Here is a 26,622-nt window from a genome sequence, read left to right on the forward strand (position 1 = left end):
GGGAAGAAATACACTATGAATAAAATGTCACAGGCACATCCTGGTCCCCAGTCAACCAACTTCCCATCCATCCCAACAGGAGCTCACAGCCCCCAGACTGGGGCTGAAGATTTCCTGTGAGGCATGTTTCCAACACCACTGCCTCAAAGACTCCTTCCCAGCACCATGTGGAGATAGAGGAGGTGAAAACACGGTTGCCTTGCAACCTCTGCTGATGTTGTGGTCCCTGGGAAGATTACAGCTTACTCTTTCAGTTCAGAAAAACCCTGAAGTCTTCTAAAATGCAAGAGGAGCAAAAACTGGTCCAGTCAACTTCATAACTTGGAAATTATGAGGGGGCTTACAGTGCTTGCTTTAAAATTTCTTCCCAAGAGCCCTGGGATAGCTGCAGGCTAAGGCCCAGGATACTCTCTTTTCTTGGGGGAGGGTAAGATCAAATGTGATTTGTTACTAGGTTTTGTTTTTTGGTTTTGTTTTGGGGTTTCTTTTGCAATCCTATGCCTGGAGCTTTTTGAGTGTGCTCTCTATGAGCTTGGGAACAAACAGTTCCTGGTGCCCAACTTGAGCCACACTGCAGATGTACAGAAAAGCCTTTATCCATACTGCCTCACCACCCTACTATGGTGAGGAAGAAAAGTGAAGGCACAGTTTCTTCAGTTTCTTCAACCCCTTCTCCAAACCAGTAGCAGCAAGACAGGAGAAGGCCAAAATTGCTTTAGAGGCACACACAAACATGGGCTCTCCTGACCACAGATATTTTGAAGAGAACAAGCTTTGTCTGAAGTCTGGGCAGCTCAGACATTGATGCAAACACATGGATTCTATCTGTATGTGAGCACTTGAGCTTCATGGTTATAAATCTTGACAGTTTACTCAACTTGGCTGCAGCATGAATTGAGTGCCAAATTGTGCACAAATTCAGGTGGTCAGAAGCCCACTGTGCTTGGCACATGACTTCCCATCTCCAGCACTGCCAACAGGGCTCTCAGCAGAGCCTGTGCACATGGCTGGGTGCGTATGCCAGATGGCAGGGCCAGCTCCTTCATCACAATCCATCCTGGCAATAGCTGGTACTTTGCCAGAAGAGGCCAAATGACATTCCGCAGCACTGGAGCACTTGCAAGATTCTAGTCAACCTTTTGATAAAGACCAATAAATGACATTAACTTGCTAAATGAGTTTTATAGAGGTTTACTTTCCTGACCTCACCAGCTGCATCTCCTAGAAAGTACAAACATTTGGTCTTGGTTTACTGAAAATGAGAAGAATATCATACCATAAAGCAAACCATAAATCCATATTCTTCCATAGTGATTGTTTTGTGGGTAAGTTCCAAGGAATAATTCTGAGAAGTATGCCAGAACTGCTTTCTATTAATCAGGCTTAAAATGGTTGTACAGAATATCTAACTCTAGAATTTTTCTTCCTCAGCTCAAAACAGTTTAGCTTTTTTTTTAAAAAAGTCATATAAGGGATATGAACAGAAGGGAACCCTACCTACTGAGGTCATTGGTTTGCAATCCAGTTACCATGACAGCTAATAAGTTAGAATTAGCAAACTCCTGTTTTCTTTCTCCCACAATTAAATCACAATTTTCTTCCATGACATACAATGTCTGGGACAAGGCATAGAACTGTGGAATTACCATAGATGTGCTGAGGTTTATGAAAACTTCAATTTTATCAGTTTGACTTCCTGGTTATTCTTCTATTGCTATTCCTCTGAGTTATAAGATTTGTACTAAGCTTTGCATAAAGTCATAGCAAAAGATCTCTCGGGATGTAAATCTCATAAGTCAATGATTGTATTTCTGGTTTGGTTTTGCTTGCTAGTAGACAGACTACAGAAATTTAAATATATATTATGCTTCAGTAGAGAATTTACCCACTGTTATGAATAACAGCAAAAAGCAGAATAGGCCAGAAGATAAAATCTCTGGTCACTTAGGTACCAATGGTGTTAATCAAAAAGGACGGCTACTGCTTAGGAATTCTCATCAGAAAATGCCTATTTATTGAATGTGTATTGCCCTGAATGTGTTACAAAAGAAATGGTGCTGATTAAATTTTCTCTATATTTAAAAATATATATATTTTTATAAGCAGCATAAACAGAAAAGGCTTCAATCAGCACTTTGTCAATGCAGTTTTTAGTCCCTAATTCAGAAATGACATTTTGATTGGAAACGTGAGTTCATTGAAATTAATAACCCAACATCATTTGAAAATGAACCACTATTTAATTTCAAATTGGTCTGATCTTTTTATCTACCCTTCTTACTACTCTGTGACATTCAGTTCAGGATATTTTCCAATACAGGCTTTTGAAAGGAAAATGTAGACCACCAGATTTTACTTTTCAAAGAAGAAAATAAAAATTCCTATCAGTTCTGATTATTCAATTGTGTAGCAAATAAAAAGAAAGTTTACTTGATCTTTTTGCTGGTTTTACAAGTTGAGTTACTAAGCCAGTCAAAAAGTTTCAGAAAGCAGATGTTCCTATTTTCTGCTGAAGCCTGGAGACATTCAACTGAAATTTTACTGAACAGCCAAGCTGTTAGTATCACACTTGTTATCACACTGGAAAAATGTGAATTAGAATTACACATATATCAATTCATTAGATGGTTGGAAAGAAAACAAACACACAATAGTTACTCACTGAAGTCTAAATGCAATTGCCACTAATCACAGTGAGGAAGAGAAATTAGGAACTTCGCAGCTGCTGAGACAAAAGGAATAATGTACTTCTCAGGTCAAAAAAAGGTGATCAATATGCCTTTATCAAAAGTCTTTGTGACATAATAGCTTCATCACTGTACTTGTCTCATCAAGAGCAAACGTAAAAAGATATACCTGGTTTCAGTCTTTGCACAGAAGCTGAGCATTCCTGTATTACATTGATTATTGTTGACTGGAAGAGGAGCCTCAGCCAGGACAAAAAGATGGTGATTTATACTCTGTGCCTGGAAAGCATTGTCTATGTATTGTTCACTTTTATTCTTCTTAGGCAGATGTTACATTTGCTTACTGCTGCTCAGAATATGGAACATATTTGGTTGAAAAGTAAAGCAATAATCTTAAATAAAAAAGATGTATGATTGAACACATCAGACCTGATTTACAACAATTCATGGGTTATAAAAGCTTTGCTAAAGATTTGCCTTCTCCGCTTGCTGTAGGTGGTAGATGCCAGCTGGTTTAAAATCTGTTTGCTTGCATTTACTTGATTCCTTTCATTTACTCTGATGCTGATTTCAAGCAAAAGAGAAAGCTGCTACTGGCATGGAATGATCCTTTATTTTTTTCTGAGGAGGCAGGAGAAAGGGATTTCAGGTAGTTTTCTTCTTATTTTTCTTTTTCTTTTTCTTTTCTTTTCTTTTCTTTTCTTTTCTTTTCTTTTCTTTTCTTTTCTTTTCTTTTCTTTTCTTTTCTTTTCTTTTCTTTTCTTTTCTTTTCTTTTCTTTTCTTTTCTTTTCTTTTCTTTTCTTTTCTTTTCTTTCTCTATTTTCTTTTTTTTCTTTTTTTAAGCTTCAATAATGTTCATGACCCTCAAATTTTCTGACCTTCCTAAACACTGCTGAAGTGGTGGTAATCTATATCACTTCAGGGGTACTGAGAAAAGCTCTGTACTAAAAACGATTAGTGCACTAATTGCACAAAAAGTGAAGCACACAGACAGCCTTGGACTGCCCAGTCTGTGGTGTTTGGCAGATGCTCTCCATCATCAGGGAGCAGACTCCCTGGGACCTTGCCTGTCAGTTGGCCTCAGGTCACCATTACTGCAGTCAAGCACATCCTATAACCCCTCCTGTAAATTGGTCAAACTTCAAAATAATTTCAGTAGTACTTCCTTTTGGAATACTACTCCAGAAACTACACTGCTGCAAATGTACGTTATCACTCCTATAGTCCTCAGGAGAGCCATCTGTGAAACCCCAGGGTTTCATAGATTATTTGACCTAAAGCTAAGTAATTTTGTTTATAGGGTTAGTGTTCAGCCCCACTAAGGACGGTGGAGCAGATTAAAACATCCAGTACCCACCTACATGTGCAGCTGTGACACCACAACCTCAGTCCTCCAGCTTCACAGGCCAATCTGGAAATGGCCACTGAACCACCCATCGTACAGGCACAGCAAACATCCCACCACTGTGCAACAACCTCACAGTCATTAGCCACAGAGCATTTTCTATCTCTGCAGGCACGCAGGTTCTACAGGATCCTCCAGTCTTCTGGTGTAAATATCTTCTCAAATGAGATCCCATCTACTCAGGCCTGCTATGGAGTCCAGCCAAAGCCTTAAGTTCCAGGACCAGCTCTGCTTGCACGATCTGGCAGAAACCAGATTTACTGATAGGCATTTGCACATTTTATAACTTCTATGACCACGAAGCAGGTGCAAAGAATGCCAGAGAATAGTTAGGACAGCATATGAAAAATCATAAAAGGCAACCAAAAATAATTGTATGTGGCAGAATTTATCACCTCTCCAGGTAAAAGATTCTGACCTCTTGATCCAAACTATCTCCTGACATTACCTTCACCTCAAGTTTTATAAAATGTTAGCCAGTGGACCATTGATTATTTAAAAGAACAGAATTCTATGATACCTGCCTCAACTTTTTTTCTGTTTAACACCATTCCCTATTTTTGGAAGCTTTTCTTACTCATATACACATCATTCCCTATTTAGCATGGGGTCCACGGGTGCAAAGTCAGCAATGGATTTCACTTTGTGTATTTTGGTTTTGGTTTTTTTTTTTTTTGAGAATTCACTTTCCATTAGTTGAAGAAATAGAAAAGTGTTGAATCATCTGTCATATATCTAGAGAGTGCACCAAGTTGTCCTTCTCAGTGTACAGATAATGGGGAAAAATACATTGGGCCAATGAATTTAAATCACTTAAAACAGAGGAAAAATAAAAGTAAATGTAGAAGCTTAGAGTTCATCTTTTAGAATTCTCTCTTGCTTCTTCACTGACTATTTCTATAATGGATGAATGGGAGAAAATCTGTAAATAGCAAATCTGTCAATAGTAGTCAAAGAGTTTCAGGTAATTTAGTGAATTTCAAACTAAGATTCAAGGGGCTGTCTCTGAGCCTGACACTCCATTATTTTGCATGTTAGTAATTCAACAGACTGCTTATGAAACTGGCATCCACCAATAAAGCCCTGCACTTTGCAGAGCTACATATTAGTCACAAGTCCTATTTATAATTCTTTATGTATTCACCCATTTATCTGGTTGTCCAAAGACTATGATTGTTCTAAAATATTCTAAGTTCCATCCCTAGTTACTGGCATGCCTTATATAACCTAAATGATGCTCAGGTAACCTGCATCTGCTTGCTTCAAGCTGTGTGCTCCCAGAAGCTTATGCTGGATGGGCCTCGAGCATTTCCTGCAAATCCCCAGTCAAATGTGTGGTGCTCAGTTTGACTGAGCCTTACAGTGAGCCTCTTTGCAATGTGCTCTCATCCAGCTGGTGCCCTTTTCTTGCAGCAGAAAAGAATGGTCCTTTGCAATATGAGTAAATTTAGAGTATTCCTTGAGTTCACATGGAACTAGATTTATTGCCTGTTGCTGTAAGTTTTTTGTACTGATGTTGTTTGCTTTAGCAATTGCTGTTCTTTGCTTTATCTCAGTTTAATATGGAGTTAAAGGGCATGAACTTGAAAATGGGAATAAATGTGCATTCGACATCCTGCTTGCTGCTTTTACTTTTTATGTCTATGTGTAACAGACAATCTGAGTTTTTTTCAAATTCTTTTGCTCATAATTGGCCATTGCATGTAAGTTTGAGTGTGCAAAAGCTGTTAATTAAGAAGCTGGCTTGGGAAATAGCATTTTTATTATTCCCCTTTGAATCCATTGCATAATTATTGCATCCAATTCATCTTATACTAAGAAACTTTTTGTTGTTGTTTTTGTGATGAAGATGTAAAAGTAGAAAGGTTCTAATTCTGAAATATATCACCCAGTCTTCAAGAGTCCTATTTTTTCTTCAGTATGTGGTTCACCATCAGTAAAGCATTTACAAATTTGTCTCTGACTGAGCCGTTTCAAAGATCTTGGGGGCATGCAGAGATACTTGATCTATACTTTCAGTCAGTTAGATAGTAGATACATGCTAATGTTCTTATCAAATATCAGTCTTGAATTACATTATACTCACTCTCGTTTAGAATTCGATGCCAAAAGGACTGGTTATGGAGGTATTAGAGTTTGATATGTTTGCCTGTCTTCCACTGAAAAACTGGTCTGCACAGAAAGTAAAAAGTTCTTCAAAATGAAGGCAGGAATTACTGAACTCACTTCCCACTCCGTAATTTGGCTTATTGCAACCTTGCAAAGTTTTCATGAAAATTTAGCAAGTAAAAATTAAATTAATTCTTCTTTATTAATAAAACAAGCATTAAAGGGAAGTAGAATGGAAATACACATTACTTATTTTGCTCTATTCATTACCTCTTGCTCACTATCTACTGAGAGTTTGCAGGAATGTTTTATCACCTCCATCAAGATACAAAGAATTCTCCCATTTTCCCCCTGAGCTGACTCACTTTTGACCTGGTTACCTTCACTTTATTTCCAGAATAGTAGATTATAATGCATTAAATTCTGTACACTTTCAGACTAAGTGAGATCCCTTTGAATGAGCAGGACTGAATACCCTAGCAATGCTATCACTAAAATAGACATGCTTCTTTCCAACTAATCCTAAATAAAAAATATTTTGTATTTCACTGAAAGCATAAACTATCACACTGGTAATTTATACCTTTTAAACATTATATCTCAAGCTTTAAATAGGCAGATAATTTTCTACTTTCCATTTTCCACCAATAGATGGCAGGTGAAGCTCTAGAAAATTATTCACTTGATACAGCATGAGATAACCTATAATTTGAAAGTACATAGCCAGCTGTAAATTACTGCTCTCTGATACCTCTTTAGATGTGATCATGACTTATTCCTAGCCCATCCACCTTGCATTACAAACCTTAGTCTAAGTTTAGGAATACCACCATGTTGTATGTAGAACTCTTATTTGTTTTGTCCCACTCCATTAGGTCAAACCGAAGTTTGTGCACACTGATTTCTCTCTTGGTTGAGAAGGTACTGTCAGTGTGGCGTAGCAGCTGTTACATTCATTCAGTGCCTTAAGTCTGAGCTTTCTGTAACTAAACAAGAAAAGCTCTGCATTCATACACATGTCAGAAACCACACCAATTATAGGCTGCAACAGAATAGCTTAAAGCTCAGTGATTTCCAGTTCCAGAAAAGCTAGAAACACAAGGAGGGAGTGCAGGAGGAGAAAGAGCCTACTGCACTGACAGAGCTTATTCTAATATACGTCATTAAGGATGCTCCTAATGTGTTAAAATAATTCTTTATATATGATGCTGCACTTTTTAAAATCCATTTACTTTTTCCAAAACACAAAAGCAGGAGGGATTGAATCTCGTCCACATACAAGCTGAAAGGACACAGTGCTAAAAGTCACAATAGAAGGATAAAAAAAGATGAAGACTCATGCTATAATTGTTTTAAGGACAACAAGTAATATGTTGTAGTCAATTAATGGTAGGATCTAATTGAAAAATGAATAGAAGTGTGCATAAACCACAGGGGTTTAGGATTGCAGAGCACAAAAGGATACCTTTCCCTCTAGGCAATCTGCATTAGGAAATGTACATTATTTTTCCTGCAAAATGATTTCCTGAAATCAGTCTGCCTCATAATTGCTCTGCTGTTACTGGCAGTCTAAGTATTGATGACTAAGTGACCATTAGAGCTCAGCTGGTTCTTGTATATATCACAATGCCTCCTCCAGGCTGACTGAGTAGACAAATTTGATTGCTCTCATCCCTGCATTGCACCTTTGATGATTTCTATTAATTCACTCCATTCAGTAATGCTTACATTTTTATAAGTTAATTTATTTTTCTGAGCTCCAGTTCTAAGTGTAATTTGCAGAATATATTCCACTATATTTGGTACCTTCCACTGTTTTGCTGGCAACAGCAGCAAAACATGGATAAAACCCAAGGGCATCAGGAAACATCAGTGGTTAGACACTGAACAACAAAGATCATGCACCTCATTCATTGACTATTAATCACTCTCTACCAAAAATGTTAAAATGCTACAGAAAAGAAGGGAGGACATCTAAAGCTGATTCAAATGAACATCTCTCCAGTGAACTGGGGAAGTTTGGCAGCATACATCATGACCAAAACAAATTACAAAACCTAATTTAGGATGACCAGTTGAGGTGTCTTTGTCTTTCTAGCCCAGACAACACAGACAACAGAGCTGTTGGAATAACCCTCTGCAGAAAAACCTTGACTACACAGGAACCTGAACGTCTGTCTCTATCACCTCAGACAAATACCCCAAATAAGACAACATGAATGACCCCTTCAGATACTGTACCTGTTACTGAATGTGAAACAAATGTGTGCAATTAATAACCAAATTCACAAGGGCCAGGCCACAGCATGCAATACCAGCACGTGACCACAGACTTGACAGTAACAGGATGCTAAGCTGCACATTACCTTGACTCTCAAATAACAGACAGCACATTCTATCACAACAGAACTATTAAATAATCAGACTGTCTCAAAGCTACACATTTGCCCTTAGCTTGTCTTTGCTTGGAGCCTCTCTCCCTGAAGAGTAAACTTTTCATTCAAACCTCAGCTGAGAGCAGCCTGTAGTCAGTGAAACTGCAAAGAAAGGTCTGTAAACAATACCTGCTCTGTAGAGAACAAGCTGACCTTTATAGATGTTAAACAAAACAAAAAGGGTTGATTGATGCTGGGCAGTACCTGCTCTCCAAAATATTAAAACCAAGAAAGTCAATGGAAGGTTAGTTCATGAACATACAGTGTGATAAATAATGTCAGTGGGTGGTGGGGTAGGGAAGGGGAAAGCATGATTTGGTTAAATATTTAGGGCAAAAAGCCTGTATGTTAACGTGGAAAAAGAAAAAATGTGTATTGCTGACCTCTGTTAAATGGAAAAAAAACCCCAAAACAACCAAATTTATGTTATCTAGAGCAGGTCAGTTGCTCTATGAAGAATTTAAGAAATGACTCATTTCTTAAATTCTGATTAACACAGTAAGACATTGTAGGTTTTTAGAATAAGAAATCTATTTGTAAATTCCAACAGATAATTACAATTTAGCCACAAATGTGCTACTAATATAGAAAAGGACAATCTAACCTAGAAAGAATCATGGAATCGCTTATGTTGGAAAAGGCCCCCCAGATCATCAAGTCCAACCACAACCCAGCACTGCCAAGTCCCCCCCTAAACCATGTCCCTCAGGGCAACATCTAGAAGTCTTTTAAATACCTCCAGGGCTGTCAACTCAACCACTTCCCTGGGCAGCCTGTGCCAATGCTTTATAAACCTTTCAGTGAACAAACTGTTACTAAAATGCAATTTAAGGCAGTTTCTTCTTTTCCTCTCGCTTCTGGCTTGGGAAGAGACTGATACCTATCTTGCTATAACCTCCCTTCTGGTAGTTTTGGTTTCAGTCTGCCTGTGTCTTGTGGATCCCCACAGCTCTCATCCAGTGGTAACAGGACACAAGTGCAGTTATTTACAGACAACTACAATACTGTCTTGGAAGCAAAAGGCACAGCACCTTTCCAATACTGCAAACTAGGACCTAACCACGTAGTGAAAGCAATGCCCAGGATGGAATTACCTCAATACAAAAACATTTATGCCCAAAATGTAATGCTGTCCTTGTCATGCTTTTTACATGCTTTAACTATGGTTTCTAGAAGACAACAAAAATGCCTTTGGACAGTAGAGGAGCTATCTGGCTTTAAAATTTTTTGCAATGCAGGAGGACTTGGAGGAAGTAAAGGATCATATTATGATTATGCAATAAATCTGCTGAGAATCTGAGATGAAAGAGTTGAGATCACTGAAGTCAAGAGGTATTTCAATTACAGACCAGCATCTCTCACTGGCTTTTAAGCAAAAATAGAAATCACGTAGCTCCAAAAAAATAAGTTAATAACCAACACATTTTAGGCAATTTTGTCTGAAGTGAGGAAGAGAACTCTGCTAATGAAACAGGAAAGTGCAGGTACATGTCTTGGGATTGACTATTAGGTAAACTCTGAATAAAATTGTGGCAAAAAGAAGTAACTTTTCAGACAACTCCCAAAAGCAAAGTTATGATTACATTAGGAATCTGTGTTAAAGGGACAAAGAAGCTTGTGAAACCAGTGGAGAAATGTGTAAAGACAGGAGAGAAATAAGTAGTTATCCAACAATAAATACATTCAGAAGATCAGCCATAACACTTGTTGATGTGGAATGAGTTTCAGAAATTCTGAGCTGAGTTTGATAGAAGCTCAGGATCACTGAATATCAAGAAAATTTACTTTATTCCTGTGCACTCTGTAACACACTGCATAGTATCCCATTCATTTTAGCTGCAGACAAATGACTGAAAACTTCTACATTTTCCTGGTTACAAACTAAAACTATTTACCATTGGTGTGGCCTCTGTGAAATCCATCAGGAGGTCACCTGGCTCCAAAGCAAATGTACTCCCAGCATCTGTGGAACTCTAAAGGCAAAAAAGAAACCCAGCATTGGAATAAAGAACCATTTCATTTCTGTAATTTTGTTGATTATTTTTGTTCGGTTTTTTAAATTCCTTAAAGCACAGATTGCCAAATGGATTTTAAATTTCACACCATGTTTTTCAGGTGTGGCTACTCAGGAAAGATAAAAAATAGAATTACACACCTTTAAAATCCATGTGACTAATCGTGATCCACTGCCCACTAATGCTGAGGAAAAGCTGTTATGGATTTTATCTGGGTCTTGGAGCAGGCTCTCAATACTTCCTTACACAACAAGTTAAACATATCACTACAACTCTGCATTAAAAACTGCTTTTAAATGTAGAATTATTCCATCTAGGGAAAACCTTTTACTGCTTTTAAATGTAGAATTATTCCAACTGGGGAAAACCTTTTACTCCCAACTCCCTCCTATCTTTCCTGAACCCTCTCCCAAGTGACATGAGCTCATCCCTTTGTGTCTTACCTTGCCACCAGGCGAAACCTGTGCTTGTCCTTCCGATGTTTGTGGCGTGCACGTTTTCTGTGACCCGGGAGATGCTGAAGACACAGGTGTTGATGCTGCTGCTGCTGCTGCCAGTGCAGGAGGGAGGTCATCTTCATCACTGCCATTGATAAAAACAGACAGATTTTCTCATTAAAACTGCCACTGGACTTTTGACTGCATTTGTGTCAGAGGAGGCACTGGTAACCTGTATGTCTGCTGTAGTGCTTTGAAGTGAAGCTCCATTTACTCTTTCCTCTAAAAAGCTGCTACCTTTTCAAATAAATTAGATTTTTTTTTTCAAGCTTTAAAGATTCCTTAAAAATGGATTGGTTAGGTACTTCTCATCTGCAAATGGAAATCTTATGGTTATTAGGTGCAAGTAGTGTTTCTATGGATTATGTATATATGCATGAGTGAACGGACTAGATATTACTCCACTTTAATGTTTATTCCTTTCCATGGAGGCTGGCAGCATTGATAAGAACAGATATGGTGACATCCATCCATGGATCTGACTGCTTCATTGGCTTCAGACAACGCTATGTTTGACACCCATTATGGAGCTAGTCTATGCTTCTATTTTCAAACTGTATTTAAAGGAATTTGATTGACTCCAAAAAGGATCTCTTTAAAAACATTTTTGTGAGGGTATCTTTTTCCTGTCCCATTTATTCCATTTACAGAGAAAACATTTTATTTAAGATGAGGTTGCCTACTTCCCCTGGGCTTTAGGTCATCAAGCTGAACTCTTTCCATCTCACCTACTGTCACTACTAAATGGAAGCCAGTAAAGAATGTTACACCTTCATTTATTTTTGCAGAACCCTATTGACTACAGATCACTGGGATCAGTCAGCCCTCAGTCAGGATGCTTCCAGTTGTTAATTGCATTTGGATGGAGGTAAACAGAGTCATAATTTGGCCTACAGAAGCCTTATTACTGGGAATGATGTGTGAAAAGACTACAGATTGACAGCTTAATGCACAGTGAAAAATAATGAGAAAAATTACTTCTGCTCATAAAACAGCACTAATTTTAACTACCAATTAGGTACTCACAGCGCACAGAAGGCTGCCATGCCAAGCTTGACTGCATGTATCTGCCTTGCCAGATACTTCCAGAACAGAACTACACTTGATTTAGTGCCACTTGAAGGCAGCATGCCTGGACAACACAAAACCCTTCAAAACTACATGACATACAGGTTATGCAACTTTATGCTGGGTTACCTAGCATTGTTTTTTAATTATGATGTAAAATTTTGGTGATTAATATTATCTTTTTCAAACTTCATTTTTTATTCCTTCTGGTTAGGGATAGAATTCAGCACCATAGCATGCACAGTACACAGGTTTTATGCTGGAAAGAAATTGTGAAATATTTTGGACCTGTTGAATAGACATTTTATTAATGTAACAAGCCCAGAGCTGAGCTGTTGACCTAGTTAATCTCTCTTTCAGAAACACGTAGATGACATTTTCCCAGTCCTTGGTCTCCACTCTCAGCAGGAATTCACTGGCACCCTCCCCATTCTTTCTGAGTCAAGTTCCTCTGGTGTATACAAGGAAGTGGAAAAATAAGAGTTAGGGTTGATTTATCAGCCATCTAGCCACGAGCACACTAGCTGCAAGACTGAGAAATGGCCTTTACTGTTATTACTTTCACAATAATCCTTCGCTGTTTCTTCACATTTCCCATGTTTGCATTCCAGATACAAGATAATTTAAATTGAACAGAATTTGAGTTTACAAAAGTAAAAAAAAAAAAAATAAAAAAATTAGGGCCCATATTTTTCACTAGGGAGTCCTTGGCCCTACACATGGCTACTGTATAGGTGGCCCCTGACATCTGCTGTTCCTCACACCTTATCCTGGACAACTAAAAATCCACATGGGAGCAAGACATGTTCAAAACTGTTCATCAAAACCTCATCAATCAAAAAGTGCTTGTGTGTTTTTACATGCCAGTCTTGCCCTCTTGGACAAATACCAGTTTGGCTAATAGCTCATTTTCCTCCTAGCTTCAATTTGACTAGTTCCTCTGTTTCTTGTCCTAAATAATTTTTCAAGTTTTGGTAATGCAGATTGTTACAAAGACAACGTTTTTAACAGTGAAACAAAAAGCCCCAACATATTGATATTTATTAGAATCCTTTTTAAGAGACAAGAAATATATTTATTCACATTAGAATGCTGAAATCCTGGATGGACTAACAGTTGCCATTCCACACAGAAAGCATACATATTTTTTTCCTTTATAATAGCATTGGTATCCTTGTACTTATAAGTTTATGCTGACATTATTCCTTTTACCCTTTAATTTCTGGTGGCCTTGTCTGTCTTTTCATGGGAGGACAAATCAACATTGACTTTCACTTCTGCTCAGTACCTCACATCTCTAGAGACTTTCAAGTGGAATGAATTATGTGTAAATGGGATGCCAAAGCCCTCTAGGCACAGATCCCTCTTTCCAGGACTAAGAGAATTTGTTTTGCTGGCTGTAGCTGTAGCAGGCTCAGCAATTTCTTCATGTGACAAATCACAGAGAGGGAGGGTGCACTCTCTGAGAGGCAATGGCTCACAGCACAGCTTGATGCCCCAACAACTAAAGAATGTTTTCCTCATTTTGAAAATGGGATTGTAATGAAGCCAACAGAGCAGCTTGTTCCAGCTCACACCAGGTCTTTGACATTTCATGTGATAAAGAGGTTTTTAATTCCTAACCCATAAGCTTGAGAAAAGTTGGATGTCCTGCAATTCAAAGGGTTAGCCACTGCATAGGAAAGGCAAATTCATTTTGTATTAAAAGCATGAAGATTCTCAGTGATGAAAGGAATGGTATCGGCATAAGATCATTATCATGTAATTGCACTCATGCCTTTCAGAAGGCACAGCTAGAGCAGTAATTAGCATCCCCCTTCATTTTCAGCTGTAGTAGGCAAAACTACAAAGATAATGCTGTATGTTACTCACAAACTGTACTGCCTCGTTAACTTCCTCACACGGGGAGCTTTAACCTCCTGCTTTTCTGCAGGGACAGTTGTTGGTGTAGTTTCAGGTCTCACTGGAGCTGGACTTCTAAAAATAGCAAGAAAAACAGATGTCATATAAGCTCTATTTAAACTACTTCAGGCATATCACCAAAGTTCTAACTCATCAACACTTACTTATCTTGCAAAGTGGCTAGTGCCCATTGGAGTTCATCCTTTTGTTCCATTTATAGTTCACTGGCCAGTGTGTGTGTGTGTGTACAGAAAAGGATGTGTGAACTCACCCTCCTGTACTGGGCATACCATTTATAGAAGCAGCCACTGGTTACAAACACAGAGCCTATGTGAAAGACCATGTGGAAATGTCACTGTTTCCAAAGTATCACATTTTAATAACAGACCAGCAGTTCAGTCACGTCAGAAACATTTTTACAAAACATATGTTTGACAAAAACTACTTTATGAATTGTAAAACCTGTTCTGCTTATAATATTTTTTATTTGAAATTAAACATTATCCTTCCACAGTTGAAGGAACAGCTCAAGGGAAATGAACTAATGGATATGATCCAAGAAAAATGATCAATTTTTTCCCAGCTTGCTAGAAAAAAGCAAAACTCAGATGTGTTTCAGATGCTCATTAATGTGAAATACATCTGCAAAGCTTCAGCAAAGGAAAGACATGGCAATGAGGAGGTCCACATGAAAGAATCTTCTCCTTAACCATATATCAGTAGAATTAACTCAGGCTTCAATTAAAAAAATCATAAATACTAAATAAAAGATCCTCATGACCTTGGGAGGAAACCATTTCAACCATGAGCTTGAGGGGCATGAAGATACATGTAACATCTTAAATAGTGCTTTCACTTGAAGCAACAGGTTATGATTAAATATACTATATGTGTACTATAAACATAATAAATATGCCAAACATTAAAAAATAATTTGAAAGTCCTGATTAAAAATTTGTGAGGTGGTATTCTGCCATCTAATCTGAAGTCAGATTCTAAATTATTAACTTGAGCAGCCCTACTGATTGCTGATGGGACTGCACATGCACTGAGGTACATTTCACAAATGGCAAATGTTTTTCTAGTCTACTTACATTGTATTAGGCTTCTAAAGCCTTAATAAGACACGCTTGTTTAATTTTCACTATTGCAGATCCCTCTGATGCCCCTGTGTGCTTTAAGCTTTGCTAACTCTCTTTGCTAACTTCTGAATCTGATGTTGAGCTACAACAGAACCTACTGAGATGGCACAGCCTTCAGGTTATACATTCAGTTTTCCTAAATATTTCTTAGTCTTTGGAGAGGTTACAGAGCATAAGATGGAACAGTGGAAAATAGTAAAGTACAAAGGGCATAAATACATAATAAACCTGATTACTAGTTCCACTTCTCATAAAACAACTTTTGTCAATTATTTACCTATTATTTGTTCCCATTAATTTCAAGAAGTTGGTACAGATAGCAGTGAGATATCAATATCAGACATATTTCCTTTCCTCTGTTCAAATTTCAATGTCAGTCATTTTTATCACAGATTTCTCAATGGTATTAATGTACAACAAGCCAGCCAGATCTGAAGGCCTTTTGCTGAGTTTTTTAGGCTATTAGGCTGGCAAATAAGGGAAAGATAAGCAAAGGAAGGGGGGGGGGGGGGGGGGGAAGCCCAAATAATCTGTTTTAGTCTTGAATTCAATATATCTGACCTGAACATATGTGATTTTCCAACAACCAAATTATGGAAGTTCCCAAGTTCGTTTTGATCAAGTCAGACTTCAGATTGGAAGATAATACTAGCTCTTCTTTTCCTGAAACAAAGGTATCTTTTGGCTACTGAAAAAAATTACTTGTTCTATTTACCCAAAGTGATTTCCAATTGAAGTCTGACATAAGCAGGATAAATATGTTAAGAGACATTAAACAACAGAAAATCACATTCTGAAGGGGTGTAAATGACTGTAATTATTTTCAGTTCGAATATATTGGCTGACATTCTTGCTCTGTATGAATGGTCCTCACAACTTTCCAATAATTTTGTAAGAGGATACCTTACAATTTTTAAAGCTTTTCACCAACTCAATGAGAGTGGAAACAGAGTGGTATAAACTACATGAGTTGAATAACATTTCCTCAAAATGATAGCAAGTGATGAACTAATGCTATGAAGGGGTTCAAGAAACAGCAAAGTGTAGAATAGGAAAGCTGGTTACAAATCTATTTCCAGTTCATGAGTGCTTCAAATTTCTCAGGACAACATTATAACCTGTGATGTAAGTCAGTCATATACTTTCACACAAAGGAAGATTTGAAGTGATAATTTCAGCTCTTTTATTACATTTCATTTTACAAAGCCTGTGTATCTCCTTTGGAATACCGTGGTTTGTAATTTAAGAAAAGGGAAGAGGTGGGGCTTTTGAAGCAGTTATCTCAATTGTCACAATCAAATTTTTGTTTGAAAGGATGTAGTGCAATTTTGTAACTAAAGCAGTTTGCAATGATTTCAAAGCAAGTTATAGAACTCACTTATACATATGAAATTTTTTTAAATTCTAAGTCTGAATTAATGCTGAAAAAATGTTTAATATGAAAAATTTCACTCAACTGTAAATAAAATGTTTGAGATACAAACAGTGCCTACTCTCTAATCCAATAAAAAGATGAAGAACTTATTATTTTCCTTTGAATGCTGCAGATTTTCAAGTAGGAAAAAAAAAAAGTCAAGCAAACATTAGACACACCTACTCCTTTTTCAGCCATTGTAATTGCTCAGATAAACTTATGTTTTGTACTACACCAATAAAGTGTTCCACTCACTTATCTTGCAAAATCAATACCATTTAAAAGCAAAATCTTCTTTCCCATTATGATAAAATTTTGCCATAAGTTTTGTTAGAGGCTGGTGGCAGCAAGCACCTTTCCCCTGATATTTCTCAGGCCTCTGGGGAAGAGACAAGCACCACTTATTGCACATTTTGAGACGCTGCAGGTTAGCTAGGATGAAAATTGAAGTTACTCCCGAATGAGAAGGAGCTGTGGCAATGCCTCTACCCAAAGAGGCCATTAGCACAAGATGAAATGTTAGACTAGTCCTACAAATGGCAGAGCTGGAATTCTGTCCTCATTAAAACCTTGCTAGGTTACCTCTTTCCACACCAGCCTAAAAATTCCACGACAGCTCCTGTTCCATCTTCAAACACTTTTCCTCAGTCTGGATCTGCTCAGAACTGTTTCTACTCTCTCAACAGCAACTAGATGCAGGAAGTGCTCAGCTTGATCAACCCAGTGCCCAATCTGTCTTTTAAAAATGGCAGGCTTTTAATATCATAGAAACTCTTAAAAAATCTCATTGATATTCCAGAAAAAGTAGCAGAATAACTTCTGTTACTGTCCTTTGATTTCTACAGCCAGAATTCTTATATGGAAAGATATTATTTTTGAAGAGAAGCCCTGTAATTATTTCAATTATTTAAATAGAGTGATTATGTGCAGATATCACCATTTCAAGTTTGTAGTCCTATATAAATTACACAGCTATATAAATCACAGTAGTCCTGTACAAAGGATACAGCTTGAGGAAAAGTATAGGAGGAAAGTGTTAATGGATCAGTGGGACTCTGAATTAAAATGAAAAATAAAATGTAAAGTGTATTACAGTTCCTTCAGAAGGCTCTTTTTCAATGTCATTAATTCATAAACCTTTTTCCTGTAACAGTACCCAACCACTACTGCATACAAATGAAGGTACTGAACCAAGACAGTTACTTAATGACCTGGCACCTTACATAAAAATCTGTCGCTTCCTGGTGAGAATGACAATAACAACCACGAATGTCAGCATGCAGTGGCAGGTCATCAGAAACTGCCTGTGCACTGAGAGCCCCAGCACCCTCCTGAGCCACAGCCAGCACGCTCTCCTGAACTAGCTTCAGCCTGTTGCACAAGCCTGCACAGCAACACAAACACAATCCAGAGAGAGATCTCCCCCAAACCCAAGGAATCTGTTTTGTTCTCAGACTAGCAGCCAAGGAGGTGACTGAAACCAAAACTACTCACAAAAAAAAAAAAAAAAAAAAAAAATTACCCTGTGGAACATTTCAAGTGCCAACAGATGTACACTGGTTTACCTTGAACCTTCCCTGGAGGTGGAATGCATGTGCTCATGCTGAGGGACTCAGGGTGTCCCACCTCACCTTGGCTCTGACGCAAGGCTGAGGCTGCACTGCTCCTGCACCACCCATTTTTGTGCCATGGCTTCCTTGTCCCCTGCTTGGGAGGCTCTGGACAGACCTCCATGCTTGTTTGAAACGTGGCAATTGGGCTATGTGGGATAAAATTATTGTCCACGTCATAAACTGATGGCATTAATTAACTTCTCTTGCCTTGGAGGATGTAGTTCAGGATTTTAAAACTACCAAAGTCTGCTGGGGGAACACACTGCCTGCACTTCTCTTTAACAGGCTTTATCCTCTTTACTTCTCTTTCTCTTTGTGTCTATTTTGTCATCTGGAACAATAACTCTCCCTGTGTCTTCCCAAACTGATGCCGAGAGAGAGGATAAAAACCCCATGACTACAAGGATACAGCCAGCTGCATGAAAGTTAACCTGCTTTCATTTGCTGACTCATGGAAAAGGAAAAAAAAAAAGCCCCAGAGGCTGATTTTGGCTGCAGAATTCCTTTTGAGTGGGAACATGATAGTGAAAACTTGGGAAGGATAAGCAAGAAAGAAAGGAAGGAAAAGGAAAAATGCTTGATAGATGCATTCTCTTGCATATCAAAAACATTGCCTAACAAGCTAAGCAAACACAGACAAACACTCAAATCTTTCCTAAGCCTGTGCTCTTAGTATTTCACACATTTCTTTTCCAAAGGTCATCTGAAGTTAAGAAACAACATGTTCTTTTTCCCTTTGATAAGGTACCTTTTCTCAGAAGACAGGTTAGCTCTTCAAAACATTGCTTGGACATTTTAAAGCTACTACCCGTATCAAATTTTCTGAATAAAGTTTTTTTCTTCTTTTTACCTCCCATACCCCCCTCCTTATAGATTGCAGATGTATAAAAAAGATCCTTGCTACAGATTATATGCTTTTCTTACTCACAAATTGAGTTCTGCTTCTTGTAAAGGAAAAATTGTCTGTTCCTTTCATTGCCCTTGCAATGAAAATTATGCGCAGTCTAGACAAAAGTACAGTGCCCCTGTGGTCCAACAGAGAGATAATGATCATACAGGAGCTGCTCCTCTCTCACAGCTCAGGGTAATGCAAGAGGTCAGCACTTGGTATCTAAGGTCAAACTGAGTACAAATCCTACCCCTGCTCACAGCAACCAGGACAGCCATAATGAATTCTGTGCTTTCCAAGGAGCCTAAGCACAGTTTAGGGGGCAGAGGACAGAGCCAAAGAAATGCACCTCAAGTGGGGTATTTCATTAGCTTAACCTCATCTGAAAGGTCTGAGTACTGCTCCTTCCTCTGTAGTTTGTAGGTTAAGAATACAATTACAAACAATTTATCAGCATTTGACTTCAGGCAGCAGGTCAAAGAGGTCTTTAAGAGTCAGAATGAAGTCAAAGAACATACCTAGGTGTGCTATCTGCAATCTTTAATGCAGACTGGCATGTAAAGGCTATTCAAGAGTTCAGCTTGAAGTTATGACTGATGCAGAAATTACTCCGTGAGGTTCTTGCAAAAAGCTAGAGCAGTAGATCCATTAACCTGTCACTGGGCTGAGGCCAGGGTGATGTGTATTCAGATATTTGCTTTATTTTTGGAAATGCTGGTTGAAATTTTTCAGCTGGAGAATGATTCTTATTATATTTTTTTAAGGTAAAGACTGAATGAAAAAAAGGAGCTTTTTAAAAGCAATTCAAAATTCTTAGGAAGAAGCCAACAGAGACAATTATTTTAGTTTACCTAGAATATTTCACAATATATTTAGGAGGAGATATTTAAATGTAATATTTCAGACTCTGCCTCACAGGGTTAACTCCATTCTGAGTTTAAGAAAAAGCAGCCTGTTGAATTCACTGAAGTTCATGCCAGGTAAGACTGAGCACATAATTCCTGATCAGCTTCAGTTCTGAACTTCCTGAAAGTTCTTTTGGATATATCTGCTTTTCTAGGGAAGTGAAGTCTTCAACTTGGGGAAACAAGCTGCCCATAATCATGCAGGTGAGATATCAGGTCACATAAAAGCTACCCTGACATTTACTGGAAGTTTATGTATAAAAACAGATATTGGGATGCTAGTTTCACAATGAATTGTGTACAGATAAGACAAAGATCACTACACTTTGCACCTTGCTTATACAGTCATATTTTGAGAACACCTGCAGAGAGCCAGGGTTCTCTGAAAAACATGGTTCAGGTTCAGACTGAGGTATGTCAGCAGGATGTTAGCTCAGAGACCAAAAGATGACAATTTAAATGTTCATACAGTTTGTGCAGGTGAGAATGGAGAGGCAAAAGCACAAGAGAGCAGACATTACTTTGAGAGACACTCCTTCCTTGATGATACATGGAAGTTATATTTTAGAAGTATCACTTTGGTCACAAAAGGTGTTGGACATTTTCCCATCCATTGAAAGGCAGCCAGACTCAAAGCCCAGCGCACCCCAGAGGCACAAGGCACAGCAGGCTGATCACATTCTGACAATCTGTAGGAGCCAGGCTTACTCTGCAGTAGGCATTCAGAAGAGCACCTGAGATTACTTCTCCTGATTCATCTGCACCCCGTAAAACTTGATCTAATTTAATGTTTTCCACCCCTCTTTTCTGGTGTGCAGCATCATCGAGCTCTACGAGATAACATTTAATTTTACGTTACGTGTTGAGCAGCTCCTAATGTAATTAGTCTCAATGTAATGGCGTAATTTGGTTTTGGATGGGAAGATTTACAAAGAAAATTAGAATAAATGAATGCACAAAGCACCAGCTGGTGCTTATACCTACTCCCACATAAGAAGAATATTGCTATTTGCAATCCTATGAAAGATGAGATAATTTGGATAACAAGGATCAACAAAGGGTGATGCAGCAGTTGGTCTAAACAGAAAGAAATCCACAGACAAATCCTGAACCATGTGGGATATAAAGCCTGCCAAAGCTGGCAGTAACCCAAAAGCACATTTTAAGGGAAATAAATATTGCAGTGCATAAATGTACCATGTGGTGCATGACAGCAAATGGCAACAACAACGAGAACAGTAATAACTGACCAGCCAGCTCGAGGGCTTCAGCTGAAGAGGGTTTCTGACTGACAACTGAACTTATATTTACACTTTTGATCACTATTTTGAGCAAGAGGCTGTCTAATCTCCATCCTGTATTTGGAGGTTTTCAAAATTCAGATAGACAAATCCATGACTGACTTGATCTAGAGTTGGTGACAGTCCTGCCTTGAGCCCTCACAAAATGAAGACTAACATGTAGGAGATGAAGAAGGTATTAGTGTTTACATGTACCAAACATATCATATCTAAGCTTTCCTGAGCAGCATGTGAACATGAAGAAAAGTGTATATTATCAGCAAATCCAATTGCTAGGTAATGTCCTGTCTAACAAATTTTACTTCAGTTGCTTACCCAACTTGTTAACTTCAGGCATTTTTACCAACATTTCTACTGTTGGACTTATCCCAAGATGAAAATTTACTTTGGCAAACAGGCCATGCCCAAAGACAGACAGTATTTTGCTTTGTCCTAAGCAGTAGCAATTCTTAACATCTGAACTGTTTTGGTGTAATTCTTAACTCTGGAATTCCTTAGGCCAGTAAAGCAGAATTATACTTGGGCTTGCATTCAGACATGTTTGAAGAAGAAAACAAAATAGGAAAAAGTGCAGACCTTTATCTTAAATACAGTCCAAATGTGTATGTGTGAACCTACATGCACATGCACTCAGGTATCCATGATATACGATTTTCCAGGTGGTCATAGCCAGAAAGAAAGCATGCTTCAAAGAGTTTTCAGAAGAAATTAATGTATAGGCACTGGGGAAATTGTATAGCTGGTGTTTCTGTCTGGCAAAGATTTGACTAAGAAAATAAATTCTTTTCATGGGGATCTGTGCTTAGCCATATATTCCTTATATTTAATAAATTAAGCAGGCTGGCAATGAACAATAAATTTCTGTAAAGAAAGTTCATGAGTTTATCTTCCTAGCATCCATCCCCTTACAGAGAAATGGGTGAGATTTATAAAAAAGTGAAAAGGTGACTTTGCAATTCCCATTCCCTTGATACACTGCACAACAGAAACCTCCACATCCCAAATCAGAAGGTGGGACATGCCCCTGATCAAGAGGAAAGTGTGACCAGAGGCGATAGGAAAGCTGCTGACTACATTTTTTTGTTTTTCTATTTTGCACAACACTTTATTTCCCTGACTATATTTCCTTCACTATACTTCCTTCATTGTTTCTGGTAAACAGCTGGAACCTTGATCTCTCAAGGCTAAAAGAATCAAATACAAAAAGACTAGTTGGTAGAGGCAGGGGATGAGAGCCTTAAGAAAACTATAAGAACAATCAGCAATCTCAAACATGAATTAAATTAGATACCTAATCAGCAAATTCTCCCAAAACACTTCTCCCTCAACACTTCCATCTGGACACAGAGACAGATACCTGAGTGTCAGGAATTCTCTAACAGATGGGAAAATACCTCTGCTGCTTCCTCATAATCTCTTCTGGAGCATTTGCTACCATGACAGGTCCTTTTACAATACTAAAGATGAAAGTGCTCTGTTAGAAAGGCTTTTCTATCTCTATTGTATGATGAATTCCTCTTGTTGGCCTTGAAAAGGACGGATGTGACCACTTATTCCCTTGTACACTTGGGGTTTACATCCCAAAAGAAGCACTATTAAAAATCCTAGCAAAATGACTGCCCTAACAAATTCCAAACTAACCCAGTGTTGACACAAACACATTTTTACTACATGCCTTAACAAAGCATGCTTCACCATGTGAAGTGGTAACTGCAAACTAACTGTATCTCTTATTGATTCAACACAGGCAGTATAAAAAGAAAAAAAAAAAAGAAAAACAAAAAAAACCCAAAAAAGTAAAAAAAGAAAGCAAATACATAAATAACACTTTTTTCCCAGGTATTTCTTCTTCCAAAAACCAATGTTCTCTTCTGCCTTGTCCAAAACGCGTACAGCCTAGCTACATAGTGACTAGTATCTAGTTACAGAGTACATATTACTTTGGTATTGAAGAAAATGTGCTTTCAGATCTGTTACAACAGAGTTGTAATAAAGAGAGATTTGACTCTTCTTCAGAGGACTCCTGTGTCTTATCAAGGTAACTCATGGTTCTCCTATTTAACCTGCTAGAGAAATTCCCCTTCTGTTAGCGGCTCTCATTTGACTTTGTTCAGCTGAGAACTCTGTCACATGCAGCCCAGATGGATCCAGCTGAGGCAACCACGCAATTTCCCTGTAGCCACTGTCCAGATCTGCAGCTCTGTTACAGGTTATCTGCAAAGCAGTAGGGTCACCAAGGGGAATGTACAACTATGTCCCAATTCAGAGTGTAATTGAGGATTAAAGAGGATGTAAGCTAGAACGCTGCAGCATGTATTCAGTTACTGAGTCACCAGCTCTTTCATCATTTAATGTTGGAACCAGCACTTGAAACAGTCTGGGAGGAAAAAAAATCCTATCCAGAGGAGAAAAACCTACAGAAATGTGCAGGACTGCAGGACTGCTCTCCAGAAGCAGGGAGTGAGACAGGACTGCAGTCTGCTGTGATCCCATATCCTCCTGCATCCTAATCTGGTGTGTACAGGTTACCTATTAACTGCAAGATCAGGAGACAACCTTGCAATTGCAGCCTGTGCACCAAATGACAGAGCAAATTTAACAAGGCTTCCCCTCCTGAAAGCTGCAAACTTAGTGTCATTTCAGTTTCAGCTCTGATTCCCCCTTCCTCATGTTTAAAATTACTTACAAAAAGAAGTGTTTGGAGTTTGCCGGAAGACACAGAAAACAGGTAGATAAACTGCCTGATACATGACAACTTTGCATAGTACAACATTATCCTGAGGCCATGCCCAAGAAAATTACTGGAGACTGACTTGCAGGAAAAGTGGCTATACCACACAGACATATGAGTAATTACTAGTTGAACCAGAACTAATTCTACAAAGAGCTATAGCAATTGTTAGCCAAATTGAGTCTGTCATGGCAGATGCTAAAATAATTGCTATGGGAGATTACAGGCCATATCCAAGCAGTTAATTCATTAAAAGTGTAATATTCAGAATGGCAATGGAGGAGCAGACAAAATGGTAGCAAACAGAGCACAGTTTTTTAATCAAACAAGCACTACTGCCCTCCTCTGTCACCTTCTAGTTCCCTATTAATAAGAACAATTCATGCTTCAGTTGCTGCTCAAAACTGCATATGTTTGCTTACTAGCAGGCCTGAATGAATTTCCCTGTGTCTTGGGTTTGGAAAAAACAAAGAATTTTGTAATGTTTTGTACAGTTATCTGTGACGGTGTCCACAGGGGTTCTTGGGTGAGGGAAGAGACAAGGATGTGACTCCATGTTTCAGAAGGCTTGATTTATTTTTTTACAATATATATTACATTAAAACTATACTAAAAGAATAGCAGAAAAGGTCTCATCAGAAGGCTAGCTAAGAATAGAATAGCAAAGAACGACAACAAAGGCTTGTGGCTTGGCTCTCTGTCCCAGCCAGCTGGGCTGTGATGGCCATTAATTAGAAACATCCAAGATGGGCCAATCACAGATGTACTTGTTGCATTCCACAGCAACAGATAACTGTTGTTTACATTTTGTTCCTGAGGCCTCTCGGCTTCTCAGAGGAAAAATCCTAAGGAAAGGATTTTTCATAAAAGATGTCTGCGACAGTTATCAGTGTGAAAATAGACAAAGTCATTGTCCCTGCTATAAATCTCTTACATGAAAAGAGTGGAGTGCTAAAAAGCTGTGACAGCTACTAGTTTCAACCAGCAAGATATTTCAGCAGAGTCTTCAAAGATTCACAGAGGTGCTGTTTACAGAAATGTCTGCATGAGCACTTGCAGGGAAAAAAATATATATTCCATGTGGAAGGTTTTTTTACCAAGGGTTGTTCTGCTTGTCTCTGCTAAAGAGAAGAGAAAAGCTCCCAGACAATTTGTCTCCCAGTATGAACTAACCCTTGGCTCTACTCAGACACAATTCCTAGCAGAGCAAAGGCTCATTTACGTCCATCAAATTCCACAAGACAGAGGTTATAGAGAATGTTATTGGCAAATAGATCACATGCTGGCTGGCTACAGAGGTGCATACAGCCCTGCAGAAAGAGTAGTTGCTTGAAGGAGAAAGAAAATGGTTAGACACTGGATTTATATATATGTAGGCTGTTAAAATTGGTCTATGCCTTAAAACTGGTCTTTCCCTGAGCATTGATTACTTGTATATGTGCACCTTCAGGACACAGCAATAAAAGAATTCCATTTCATTTGGTACAACTCACTGTAGAGGAAATGATGCTTCACATATCACAGATAAAAATAGATATTGGACAAATATACACCAGAACGCTGCATACCAAGAACTCCAATGTGACTTTTACAATTTTATAAGCTTGGATGTGTGGGAAAGAAAACAGTGAAATTTGCTTTGCAGCCAGGTTACCAACCTTAACTCATGCTGAATAGCACTTTACTAAAAAGCACTTTACAAAGCACACCACTCATTTACAGTTCAACAGGATGCAGCAGAAGAGAACCTGTTCCAAAATGTGGAGTAAAAAGGCTTTTCTACAGATGTTATGCAGAAGTTCAGCAGAAGTGATTAAGGAAAACAAGTCTGTAGCCATATTCCCAGTCACACAGGGAAATACAAATTAGGTCCTCCTGAACTGCTTCTGGAAGTGACAGCAAACAAACAAAGTCTGTGGCAGAGACAACATGGGAAACCCATTTCAATTAAACAAAGAAATAGGTCACTGTGCTATGTATGTGATGAGTTTTCTTAAGAAAGAAAATAATTTCTCAAGAAAGTTTAGTGCAGGTCTAAGAAGAGCAACAGCACAGAAGAAAAATGGGTGCTTCTAAATATCAAACACAGTTTACAGCCTCTTGGACAAAAAAATGAGAAAATCATGGCCTCTCAGGTGAGACATTTCAGCTCTGCAGGGTATCCCAAGATAAGAAACTGGGAAACTGGGAATCACAGCTGCACTGCAAGCAAGCCAGGTGCTGCCATGGGAGGCAATAGCATCGCCTCTCGTGTCTCCTCCTGCCTCAGCACCACCAACCATCCCCACCATTCTTCTCTAGGTAGCTGCTTTCACTAAGCAAACACAGCAACTCTGCTAGCCCAGCCTGGTCAGAAAGGAATTTCTGAATGAAGTGGTTTTGAAGGCTATGCAGATTTATCACACTGTAGGGAAAATACACATTTGAAATAAACATTGACAAATTTTCCCAACTATAAGTGTTAATTTTTTAGTTCAGAATGACTTAATTTTTCAAATATAATTCATG

General features: G+C 38.4%; 1 protein-coding gene across 3 annotated transcripts in view; it reads right to left on the bottom strand.

Annotated features, from left to right (window-relative positions):
• Positions 1-26,622, bottom strand: part of EPB41L4B (erythrocyte membrane protein band 4.1 like 4B) — a 169,800-nt gene that overhangs the window by 19,493 nt on the left and 123,685 nt on the right. For all 3 annotated transcript variants that reach the window (XM_064705605.1, XM_064705604.1, XM_064705603.1), the window contains 3 exons: positions 14,090-14,194; positions 11,096-11,234; positions 10,533-10,610 (listed from right to left, as the gene is read on the bottom strand). In XM_064705605.1, the coding sequence (XP_064561675.1) occupies positions 10,533-10,610; positions 11,096-11,234; positions 14,090-14,194 (322 nt within the window). The remainder of the gene's footprint in view (positions 1-10,532; positions 10,611-11,095; positions 11,235-14,089; positions 14,195-26,622) is intronic.

This window comes from Zonotrichia leucophrys, chromosome 2, assembly GCF_028769735.1.
Source record: "Zonotrichia leucophrys gambelii isolate GWCS_2022_RI chromosome 2, RI_Zleu_2.0, whole genome shotgun sequence".
NCBI classification, from domain to species: Eukaryota; Metazoa; Chordata; class Aves; order Passeriformes; family Passerellidae; genus Zonotrichia; species Zonotrichia leucophrys.